This window comes from Eleutherodactylus coqui, chromosome 1, assembly GCF_035609145.1.
Source record: "Eleutherodactylus coqui strain aEleCoq1 chromosome 1, aEleCoq1.hap1, whole genome shotgun sequence".
Classification (NCBI taxonomy): Eukaryota; Metazoa; Chordata; class Amphibia; order Anura; family Eleutherodactylidae; genus Eleutherodactylus; species Eleutherodactylus coqui.
This window is the reverse complement of record NC_089837.1, coordinates 159,319,544-159,332,185: the sequence shown is the minus strand read 5'-3', so window position 1 is coordinate 159,332,185 and position 12,642 is coordinate 159,319,544. Positions and strand designations below refer to the sequence as shown.

General features: G+C 42.5%; 1 protein-coding gene and 1 long non-coding RNA gene across 6 annotated transcripts in view; one reads left to right on the top strand and one right to left on the bottom strand.

The window, feature by feature from the left end:
• Positions 1-1,683: 1,683 nt before the first annotated feature.
• Positions 1,684-12,642, bottom strand: part of TNK2 (tyrosine kinase non receptor 2) — a 186,343-nt gene continuing 175,384 nt past the window's right edge. For 3 of the 5 annotated variants that reach the window (XM_066602391.1, XM_066602383.1, XM_066602368.1), the window contains 3 exons: positions 9,564-9,659; positions 5,486-5,613; positions 1,684-2,027 (listed from right to left, as the gene is read on the bottom strand). In XM_066602391.1, the coding sequence (XP_066458488.1) occupies positions 2,021-2,027; positions 5,486-5,613; positions 9,564-9,659 (231 nt within the window). In that variant the 3' untranslated portion in view covers positions 1,684-2,020. The remainder of the gene's footprint in view (positions 2,028-5,485; positions 5,614-9,563; positions 9,660-12,642) is intronic. The other 2 variants (XM_066602374.1, XM_066602401.1) reach the window with 1 other exon arrangement.
• Positions 10,928-12,642, top strand: part of LOC136627384 (uncharacterized) — a 183,514-nt gene continuing 181,799 nt past the window's right edge. Inside the window, exon 1 of the long non-coding RNA XR_010792786.1 lies at positions 10,928-10,944. This is a non-coding gene — a long non-coding RNA (uncharacterized lncRNA). The remainder of the gene's footprint in view (positions 10,945-12,642) is intronic.

Here is a 12,642-nt window from a genome sequence, read left to right as displayed (position 1 = left end):
AAGGCCAGAGGCGCTGCCGTTTTTTTATTTTGATTCTCCAGCGGGGGGGCGTCCTCTCTATATCTTTAACAGAGAGGCAGGACTGATGCTTGCTAGTGGCATCAACAGCAGTTGTGCAGTGCCATTAGGGATCGTCCTGAGGCATTTGTTTAAGCTACAAAGCTACTAATACCCCCTTAGCCCCGTGTTGCTTTGGGTCACCTATCGGGGAACCCATCTGTGCAATTTGGCACGCTACCACACGGATACTATATTGGAGGGTGACGTCATTTATTCGTCACCAGTTCTGTATTCTCTTACACACGTCTTTTCTTCTCAATTTGCAATACATATTCGATTGATATTCAGTCTGTCACCCTCATCTAGGCTCACGTATCTCCTGAAGATCCGCCATATTGGCGGTGAAACGCATAGAGCTAGAGGAGCAACACAGTTAGTTGGCAGAGTTAGCAATCGACACTATGAGCTAGAGGAGCTGCAACAAGTTGGCAGCGTTAGTAATCAAAATTATCCGAACCATTGAGTGGACAGTACTATATTCTCGGTGTCTCCATGGTAGACACCTTGAGTCTATCTGAGCTGTCGCTCTCCCCTTTATGTGTGTCTGAGTTTTTCTGTTTTTTGTCTGTCTTGTTGCTGGGGCATTGCGGTTTCCCTTACGTCTGGATACCCCAGCTGTCTAGCCCAAGTGTGTATGTTTTTAGTAGGTTCTAATAAAGAGATACAATAGTGATCTTTTAACAAGTCTAATCTGTGAAGGGTTCAATATTTTCTGGGAATGCCCATTTGCTTCAGACACTTCCAAAGGGACCCGGGAGAGGTATTAGCTGATTTAGTATTTTCTGCCACAGGGATCCGTTTTTTAAAAACTATTTTTTTCTCTGACAACCCCTTAACTTTTCAGAATAAGCTGCCATGTGTGTATACGAGAAATAAAAGTTTTTATCCTGCATTTAGCACCAGTTTTCCCACTCTGCAGTTTTCAGTTCTCTCCAAGCTGATGGAAGGAGACTGCTTTTATGCCGGCTGCACACGAATGGGTCAGATTAAGCATTTGTGAGCCCATGGCGGAATCTGATCTTGTGCCCGGCCGGCGTCTGCGTGTACCTGTCATTATCTGTCCTGCGGATAGTCCGCACGGCTTGCCGTCGGACATGCGCAGTGCAGATGTTTTCTTCCAATATCAATTGCGGATGGGCCGCGAGTTGAACAGCTTTCAATGGAAGCTGTCTGTGTGGGCACCGCACAGAAATAGAACATGCTGCGTTTTTCCTACGCTCGCGGAAACCGCAACCGCAATAGCATGCTTTGGAAGGTATTTGCTGCGGAATCTGGGGGCGGCCGCTGGCCATGAATTTTGTAATGCAAATCTGGTCATGTGCAGCCTGCTATATGCTGTGTTCTATATTCTGCTCTCTATAGCACACACGCATAAATAAATGCGTTACAAAGGGAAACTGAGTAGTGTTAATATTCATTCCAGTAGCTGTTACGAAATAAATCAGTGATCACAAGTTCCAGCAGCCACATTTGTGTGAGTTTCTGCTTCTCTTTCCTTTTCCCCTCCACGGACTTCTATGTTCTCATGTTCTCTCTCTTGTTATCTCTGTTACTGGGGAGGGATTTCATTCCAGAACAGTGGACAGGAAATTTGAACAAAGAATCTCCACAATGTGCAGTTTTCTTCAAATAAATTTTATATCTTACATTTATATACTCATATATATATTCATATATATATATATATTAAAATTACACATCTTTTTTTATAAAAACATTTTTTCTCAAATAAACAAGGGGAAAACACAATAAAAGAAAATGCAACATTAATACATGTCCATGTAGCAGAACACTGGGTTGGTTTAACAGCTGACCCCTCAGGGCGGAGGAACCCCTGTATGGGTAGGTACTGAGAAAAGAGGCACAGCGTAATGTCCCCTTCAGTCAATAAATGTCTTGAGCAAATTAGACCAGGTAGATTAAAGTTGTGCATTTCAGTCACTTCCAGAAACGTGTTGTGTCACCGCCTGCAAAATGAAACAGGAAAGAAAATATTAGAACTGATGTAGCGAAAAGTATAAAATTAAACACAATGCACTTTGGAAATATTTCATATGGTAAAATTAGTAAGCTGCGGTGACAAGCACAATATTAGTGGCCATATTCTATGCTGCATTTGAATCAGAGCATGGAGATGGCATAGGTCAACCAAGGATGGTTCACCTTGTCCCTTTTACTAGTTCGAGCTCTTCCCATTAGGTGCTGATCCTGTATTACCAACCCGCTGCAATGCGTATGGAGCTTTCAGCTTCCTGCTCCATGCACACTAACAACAGCAGAGAGAGCAGCTGATCGGTCGGGGTCCTGAGTGTCGGGCCCCCACTGATCAACTATTGATGACCCATCCTGAGGATAGGTCATCAATAATGTAGAGGCAGACAACTCCTTTAACATGCTCTTATTCTGCTACATGCAGATTTTAATGTGCTTTGCGTGACTTTAATGTGCTTTGCGAGACTTTAATATGCAAATAGCTCCATATACACTGTGTTTAATGCCGTTTTCTGTATTTTGGATGTAGGTTTAACCCTTTAAGGATACAATATATTTTGGGACTTAGACCGCCTGCAGACGGCCGGGTCGGATCCGGCAGCGAGAATTCTCGCCGCGGGACCCGACCCAAGCGCCTGCAGAGAGCAGCGCGTACTCACTCGCGTCCCGCAGCTCCGGATCTTTCATGTGCCGGCTGCCGGGCAGCCGACGCATGCGCAGACCGGCGGCGGGTGAGTGACGTTTCTGTGCAGGGCTCTGCGAGCCCCGCAAAGAAGTAAAACATGCCAAACCGCGGCCGTCTGCATAGGATTGCGTTTGTTAACTTTCGTCCGTCTGCAGGTGGCCTTAGAGACACGATATTTTGGGGGGATTCTTATCTCCAGTTTTGAAAAGCCATAACATTTATTTTTCTACAGATGGAGATCTGTGAAGGCTTGTTTTTTGCATGATAAAGCTGTAGTTTTTATCGATACCATTTTGGGGTACATAAAATCCTGTTGATTACTTTTATTGAATTTGGCTTTTTTTAAAAATTACATTTGCTGTGCAAGATAAAACGTCTGTACACTTCATTGTATGGGTCATTACAGATGTGGCGATACAATGGCTATTATGGATATGATGGCTCTTTTTATTATCATTTTCTTTTAAACAAAAAAAGGGCAGTGTGCAAAACAGTTTTTAAAATTATTTTTTCACTTTTACTTTTCACTATTTGAATTTTTTACCCTTATGTTCCTGTAGGAGACTTTAACCTGTAATCTTATGATAGCTCAAATACTACACTGCAGTACTTCTGTACTACACTGTATTACGTGATTACCTTGTCAGTACTTGCTATGGCAGACCTAAAGGCCACCAATCCCCGGCGGGGATTGGCAGTGTTCTTGCCAATCCCCGCCGTTGCAGCAGGAAGTTGGTTGTCAGTCACAGTCAGCTCCCATTGCAGATGGTATGTACTCACCTCTTAAGCCCACATTATCCATGTGATGTAAATTTACGTCACTCTGAAAAAACCCTCTTCAACCTGGGATGTACATATATGTCCTAGGCTTATCACGACGTATGATTTTATGCCCGTCGTTCTAAAAAGGACAGGGCCGCTTCAAAATAGACAGCGTGTAGATTTTGACTGCTTTTTGGATGCGGAAATGCTGAAGAATGTCCTCAGCGGAAATTTCTGTGGAAAATTCTGCAGCATTTCTGCATCCAAAAAGTCGTCAAAATCTGCATCCTGTCTATTTTGAAACAGCACTGTTCATTTCCGCCACCTGTAAACATACCCCAGCGGTAATAGTGACACCCCCCCAGCAGCCCCAGCGGTAATAGTGACTCCCACATCACAGCGGCCCCAGCGGTAATAGTGACCCCCCACAGAGATAATAGTGACCCCCACCACATAGCAGCCCCAGCGATAATAGTGACCCCCACCCAGCAGTAATAGTGACCCCCACCCCCCAGCGATAATAGTGAGCCCCACATCACAGCGGCCCCAGCGGTAATAGTGACCCCCACAGCGGCCCCAGCGGTGATAGTGACCCCCACAGCGGCCCCAGCGGTGATAGTGACCCCCACCCCACAGCAGCCCCAGCGGTGATAGTGACCTCCACCCCACAGTGGCCCCAGTTATAAGTGACACCCCCCACAGCGGCCCCAGCGGTAATAGTGACCCCCACCCCACAGCGGCCCCAGCGGTAATAGTGACCCCCACCCCACAGCAGCCCCAGCGGTAATAGTGACCCCCACCCCACAGCGGCCCCAGAGATAATAGTGACCCTCACACCTCAGCGGCCCCCAGTGCATTAGGGACACCCCACAGCGGCCCCCAGTGCAGTAGTGACACCCCCAGCGGCCGCCAGTGCAGTAGTGACACCCCACAGCGGCCGCCAGTGCAGTAGCGACACCCCACAGCGGCCGCCAGTGCAGTAGTGACACCCCACAGCGGCCCCCAGTGCAGTAGTGACACCCCACAGCGACCCCCAGTGCAGTAGTGACACCCCACAGCGGCCCCTAGTGCAATAGTGACACCCCCAGCGGCCCCCAGTGCAGTAGTGACACCCCACAGCGGCCCCCAGTGCAGTAGTGACACCCCACAGCGGCCCCCCAGTGCAGTAGTGACACCCCACAGTGCCCCTCCCGAGACTCACATACTTACCTCCTCCTCCTGGAAGCTCAACTCCTCTTCTGGTCAGCGATGGTCCTGGCATGCATATTAACTTTTTCTTACCCACTTCTGCCTCAATAGGTAATTCCCAGCAACCTGATTGGTTGTTTGGTGAATCAGCCAACCCAAACAACTAATCAGGTTGCTGGGAATTGCTGATTGCGGCAGAAGTGGGGAAGAAAGCGTTAATATGCTCCCGGCACACACTCTGACTTCAAGTGTGCTGCCGGACGCCTCCCCCCTCCCGGCGGAACCAAGTAGTAGGAGACGTTGGGGCAGGGGGATTCCAGCTGCACACTGAAGTCAGTGTATGCCGCGATCAGCGCGGCTAGCAGTGGCATTTGTGAATGCCGGCAGGGGAGCCGCGGCCCCTGCTGATATTCACAAGTGGTGAGCGGCCGATGGGGCGCGTGCCAGTAGGGAGGGCTCTGCGTGCCACCACTGTCCTAGGGCATGAAGGGGTTGAGACACTGCCATAAGGTTTACAATTTGCATTATGATGCATTTTGCATAATGTAGTGTGCATTATAAAGTCTTGTACACCATAATGCAGCTTTATCTACCTTATGATGCCTCCTCCGCAGATGGTTGTGTATGAGACCTGTCCGAAAGGTTACATAATATCGGATTTCACAAAATCTTTTTCAGCTTTGCATATTTTACTCTATATTGCCATATTTCCGGCCGCAATGTGTCATAATGGATCATCAGTGGTATAGTACTCAGGAGCAAGTTGAAATATACTTAGCAGTAGTACAATTCCCTTACTTTTGTTGTGAACTGTTGTAGGACTCCAGGAGGTGGGAGCTAGCAGTTTCCAGATTCCAGTCAAATGACTCCAAGACTTTGTGGCACTCCACTCGGGTCTTCAGTCCGAGACAGAAAAGCTGCTCAACCTAAAATGCAAGACAATTGTGTGAGTAAGATACGCAATTAAATTTTTAATGCAAGAGATGTCAAAGGTTTGAAGACTGGCCAGGCTACTGGAAGTGTAAAAAGTCCAGAGTGACAGCAGCTGAAGAAAAAGTCCCACCCATAGAACATTTAAAGTGCAAGAAACGGAAAATGAGCCTTCCTCCCCAGTCCCTACATGGAGCGGTCAGCAGTTCTGCATTAGTGCTAAATATCTTTCATTATTAGGCCCAATGTCCATGGGCGGGTTTGATTTGCAAAATCTGCACAGGGCACCCATGCGAAAGATCCACAAATCAAGCCGCCCATAGAGAAGCATGGGTGTTCACAAATTAGTAATAGCATGCAGATTTGTTTTGCGGACCCTTTGGTCCGAAAAACAAATCACAGAGTGCTCCATTTCAGTGCGGAAGTTGAAGTCTATGGTAGCCGTCCAATCTGCGGGACACCCACAGGTGACACGGATCCCGCGGAAAAGCAAGGTTTTTAAAAAAAAAAAAGCTGTGCTACGCATGTCTGACGGCGAGCCATGTGGACCATACACAGTACAGAAAAACCTGGAAGTACAGAGGTCCGCGCGGACGCCGCTGCCTGCCTGCACAGCTAAGCAGGGGTCACTGAATGTGGCAGGACTAAATTCTGTGCAGGATTGCAAGCACGGAATCCGACCCACCCGTGGACATGAGGCCTTACAGTTCTAATAAATCGGTCCTTTTGTCAATGTGAGAATTCCAGAGCAGAGACAAAATATGTGACTACGCAAACACCTGAGTCGACAATACCATAACCATTTTTCTTGCATGCATTGTGCTTTCGTACAATCATTGTACATTTGTCTTCGTGTTCATCAGTTATCCCAACTTGATATTTTCTTAAAATATAATTTTTATTCTATGAAATGTAAATTTCAGAATTCCAACAATATGATTTACGGAAAACTTATGCAAGTTCTTCACCATCAACCTATGTTCTATAATTCCATCTACCTGCAGGGAACTATCATAATCCAACTATTGTTTTCAGATTGGTTAACCCCTCAGTGACCAAGCTTATTTGAGCCTTAATGACGGCCAAATTTTTGAAATCTGACGTGTCACTTTAACATAGAGATGCAAAACCTTCACAGGGTTATTCTAAGTAATTCTGACATTGTTTTTTGTCATATATTGGACTTCATTTAGGTGTGCCTGGACACCAGAGGTTGTGGGAATCCAGCCGTTTGTTCTTACTCTCCCATGGCCTTTCGGCATGGATGGGTTTGAATAGTGGAACACTAGTATAGTAGTTGTCTGTATAGTTCCCAAACAATTTTTCCATTAATACCAATATGGTCTGGGTAATCTAAGGGATTACGGTGGCAGTCCCTGCCTTAGCAGAGATGCATACAGGAAGGAAGTACTGAGTAGGGAATTGTAAGAAATGTAGTTTTAAATCGTATATCGACAAGGATGTGGCAGACATCTTGTAAAAGTGATACAGGGAAACATCAGCAATGGAGGACAGGATAAGAAGGTAATGGCTGCTCTGCCATAGGATCACTATTATAAATTGTATGTAAAGTCGTATGTGTTAGAGTGTATATATACTGTATAGCAGGAAAGACTGTACAGTGTGGAAAATGGGGGAAAGCATCACGTTTTCAGGAAGTGCAGCTCACACAAGCGGTACTATAATAGATTATAGAATGTACAAAGAAAGGCGAGGACCTAAGTAGAGAGGGAAATTCTTAGCATAAGGATACATGCACACAGACGTTTTTTCCATCTGATTCATACCCATAACCAGCTGTGCATAAACAAGGCACAAACATCTTTCCTATCTGAAATGTTTGTAAATCTGCTTCACAACCAGAATACCCCTTTAAGTAACATAGCATGCAATGCAGCCAACTGTAGACTAGCTTTTGGCTTTTACAAGGCAAAGGAAAAACTGCTTGTTACAAGCCTGTAAAAAAAGAAACGTCTGGTGTGGGCTAAGGAGACAAACTGGGTGCCTCACCAGTGGAGTTCGATAATATGGAGTGACAAGTTGAGGTCTGAGCTCTGCATTGGCGATGAGTGCAAACAAGTGATCTGAACTTCTAAAGAAGCGTTTCATGCACACTAATTTGGGCAGTGAGACTTCCATCTTCTGTAATAGTGTGGGGATGCGTGTCAGCTAAAGGCTTTAGAGGTCTTCACTTCACAATGCATACTATCAATGCTCCTATGTATCAAAGCACTTTGGCTGGACATTGTTATAGTAATATATGTATTCTATTGTATATACATCTTTTCATAGGTTTCTCGCATCAACCTATGCAAACATGCATATATCTATCTATCTATCTATATGTGTGTGTATATATATATAATTTCCTTCTTCGTAAACAACAGTATCTAAATGGTTAACGTGTTCCATATTCTACACTATTAAGTATTAGATTCTTGTCCTCTGTCTTCTACGCATAATTCTCAGGTTCAAGCCACCCTCTTAGGGGCCTTTCTCACGAGTAGTTCTACATTCTGATGAGAGAAGTTTATTCTCTGTTAAGTTTCACTTTTCTCTGTTTCTTGAAAAATTACGTGTTTTAGTAACAACACGCAACTTAAGGCGTTAACATATGTTAATCAATAGAATCTAAGCCTATGATGAGTTCTTATGACTTTAAGGGCATATATCTCTATTGCTACTTCATTTAAGGTATATACGTACCATGATGCTATTAATAAAGCAGAAACATATTGCTTCTGATACAGCTGTGTGTCCTTTGTTATATATATGTGCACACAGTTCTCAATAACTAATTTGGAACAGGCAGTGAAGTCCGAGGGATGCTTTTTTCCATATTTTTCCCTTTGTTTCGAAGCTTCAAACTAATGATAGATAATTCATTTTCAAACAAGATGGAGCATCTTGTCATACAGCTGCAGTGTTTTCATGATATTGTTGGTGCCGTTGTTCATTTACTGTATGTACGAATATCTATTGAACATATATATGGAAACTCATGTAAACGCATGCACAAAAACCTATTCTTTAGTTATTATGTTTTCATCATACTATAGGTAACGACGGTCATTTTGTGCTTGCTCTTGCCCATTTGCCATGCACACGCTGCTGGTAAAAACATACTAACAATCGAATTAAAAATGCTGCGCAAGTGCAAAATGAACGGCGTTACCAACAGTATATTGAAAACTATGCGGGTCTTCTATTGGTATTTGTGAGCCTACTACCATCTACATTTGTACATTATATATATATATATACATACATACACACATACTCTTATCTGCTGTTTTGACATGAATACTGTGATTATTGTTTAGGTACTATTTTACCATCATGAATTTGGGCTGGCAATGTTGTAATATTGGATTCATGTCAGTTTATGCAACGTCCATGTGCATGCACCGTAAGAGGAAGAAGTCTCTAAGGGGCTTCATTAGAGGGGCAAATCGGTAAAGGAATGAAGCCGAGCTTGTATATGAAACTAGTGAATGCAGCAACATCCTACAGTCATAGGCCTCACATCAACATGTAAGCCATGATACAGACATGCCAACATGAGAACGGTCAAACTAGGAGTAGGTTGCAAACTATATATGAGGTGGTCAAAAATGAATGAAGGAATAAAGCCTGCAGTCAGAAACACTAACATGCAAATATAATTTTACTGTCAAAAGTGTCTATAGACTTTAAAGAAAAGAACGAACGAAAACGTATCCACAGTATTATGGCTGGGATCACACATGCAGTTTTTCCAAGCCAAAGCCAAAAGTACATGTCTAAAGCAGGTAAAGAACAAAGGAAAGACCAAGATTTCTCCTCTTTCGTATTCACTGCTGTTTTGGCTCAAAAACTGCACCAAAAGTGCATGTAAGATCCTAGGAGAAATGGCCAATATGTATTATATCACAGGTTTTTACAATATGAAGGTTTGGGGTAATACCTTTAGGTACTGGATAGCTTTCTGAACATTCCAGCCATGGTTCTGCAGCGCTGTCTGGCATTCTTCTGTGGTCACTCCGTGAACCATGTCCTGAACCTGGAGAAGGGAAAGAATGCTAAAGTTAAAGCAATGGAAGAAAGGATCACTTCCATAAGACATCTTAATGATAAATACATTGATTTAGCTTGTACCGCTTAATAGGAGGATCACAGAACTTACACGACAGAATAACTACAGTATTTATATTTTTGGAATCTTATGAATGCCCTAAGTACCGTAAACCTGGGTTATGCCTTGTGTTTTGTTGAACTTGATGATCAATATTCGGTCAAACCAAATTGATGAACTTCAAAAAGTATTATTAGGATTAAACTGGAGTAGTTTTAGTTTTTTAATTAAATATTGTACAAAAAAACCACACACGTGAATTTGAACTAAGCTTTGTATACTATTGCTGTTGAATTTGAAGATTCTTAAAGCGACCCTCAGGGCCTGGGCCAACAAAGATGGCTGCACCAGCTCTGGCTACCTGATGCACATTGTGTATTAGGATACCTTCACACACCACATCGGAGCTGCAGAATTCCAGGTCTTCAGGATTGCTTTAACTTGTCACAACATAATCTTAGAAATAATACAGTAAACTCGGCCAGAGCTCTATATTTAATAACATGGCTCAGTAAACCACACAGACAGATTGTGGATACTGCCATTTTTTTCAGTTTTGATTTCTCCTCCACGCTTTCAAAAAAATTCAAACTTTTTTATTTTAGCGTTACATACGGTTACGGTTGCTTTTTTGCAGATGGCCAGAGTTAACCTCTTTGTGACCACCCATATTTTTTCACATCCTGGGTGTCAAAAACACGTTGGCCCTGTAGAATAAAGCCCCAGAGTTGGAGAGTATGACAGCTCCCTACTATCGGAGGTCCTCAGTCACGTGATCGCAGTTATCCAATGGACATAATGCTCAGTACACCCCTAGATAAATAGGCTAAGGGGTCTAGATTTCATATGGGGTTACTTGTAGGGGGCGTTCTATCGTTGGGCAGCTTCATTGCTCTACAAGTGGGCAATGGGGCCTGAAATTTATTCAGTTGTGCCCTAAAAGCCAAAGGGTGTTCCCTCCATTATAGGCCTAGCCATGTGTCCAGTAAGCAGATTTGGGCTACAATAGGTGTGTTTCTAAACTCAGGACAAACAGGGCTATCAATTTTGGGGTGTAAGTCTTCATTTATATGTGTGCTGTACAAAAAAAAACTGTTTAAAAAAAATTGAAGAATTGCCAAAAAATGCAAATTGTAAATTTTTCCTTCTGCTTTGCTTAGAATTATTCAAAAACTGTGGGGTCAAAAAACACAGTACACCCCTAGATGAATTTGTTAAGGGGACTAGTTTTCAACATTGGGGTCATTTGTGGGGGTTCACCATAGTTTTGGCAGCTTAAGGGCTCTACAAGTGTACAATGGGGCCTGAGACACCTTCAAGCAAAATTTCTGGTCTGAGAGCCACTTGCTGCTCCTTTCAGTTTGGGCCAATTTGTGCATACAGATATAGGATTAGGGCTACGATGGGTATGTTTCTGAACACAGGACAAACAGGTGTATCCATTTTGGGGTGCAAATCCTCAGTTTCATGTGCACTATAGAAAAAAAACTGTCTTTCAAAATGACATATTTGCAGAAATATGAAATTTTATTTTTTTATCCTCCAATTTGCATTAACTCATGAAAAAAAAACTTTAGGCTCAAAAACTCATGACACCCCTCAGTGAATACCTTAAGGGGTATATTATTTAAAATGGGGTAATTTGTGGGGGAATCTATCATCTGACACTTTTTTAAGCCTTTGCAATCTTGGCTTGATAAAGGAAAACAATGTTCCTCAAAATTTTAACAAAGAATGTTAAATTTGTACGTTTCCTAAATGGTTATACAAAAACCTAAAGTTTTTCCAATGTGCTTCCAAAATAAAGTAAACAGATGAAAATATATATCTTACCAAACATGTGTACAGTATATTTGCACATATTTGACATATTGCAGTTAAAAATGGGGAAAAAATTTAAAAAAATGTTCAAAGATTTCACAATATTGGCATTTTTAATAAATATACACAAATTCTATCAGTCTATTTTTACCACCTTAAATGAAGTACAATAGGTGGCCATAAAATAATGTCTTGAAAATCTTTACAGAGTTATTCTATGTCAAAGTTACATGTCAGACTTCCAAAATTTGGCCTACTCATTAAGGGACAAACAGGCTTGGTCACTAAAGGGGTTAGCGAGCTGCGAAGAATTTGCTATTTTTTTGTTGCAGAAATGGTATATGTACTTTTACGTGCAGATTCTCTGCTGCAGAATGTGTTGCGTTTTAGTGATTTAGTAGTGGTAGTTACTGCACTGAGGTGACACTGGCAAACTTTATTTTCTAACACAAACAAATGCAGATTTTCAAGTAGATTCAGTGCGTTTCCACAGCAGAAACGCTTCAAAATCCACAACAAAACTCAATGTGTGAATTTTGGTGTGGATTTTATGTTTCCCGTTGATCACTATGGAGAAAGTCTGCAGCAGACAGGCATAGTTTCTGCAACATAAATAGACATGTTGTGGATTTCAAAACCGTATCGTTTTTCAAATTTCATGCTTTACCGCAGCAATAAAAATATCTAAGACTCGTGAAGGAGTTTTGTTAAATCTCTCTCACTTGCAATGTACTTGCTGTAGACCTGCCTGTGTGAACGCCTGTATTTTTACCGTGACATACTGTCTTAAAGCTTGATTTGAAGCATAAGTTGTATTTTTTGTGGTACTATTTAATGTACTAAATTATGTACTGAAAAACTTTTTAAAAAATTATAAATGGAGTGAAATAAGATTCGGTGTGCTGGCAAACAGACATTTGAGTTGGATAAAGGCTTCTTCAGCCTCAGGTGACCACTTCTTAGAGTTGATACCCTGATAAATCATAGCAGACAATGGGTCAGTCAGTGTGGAAAAATGTGGAATAAAGTGATAATAGTTCACAAAAAGCTGAATGGCTTTCAGACTGGGAGGTTTGGGCCAACTGAGGAC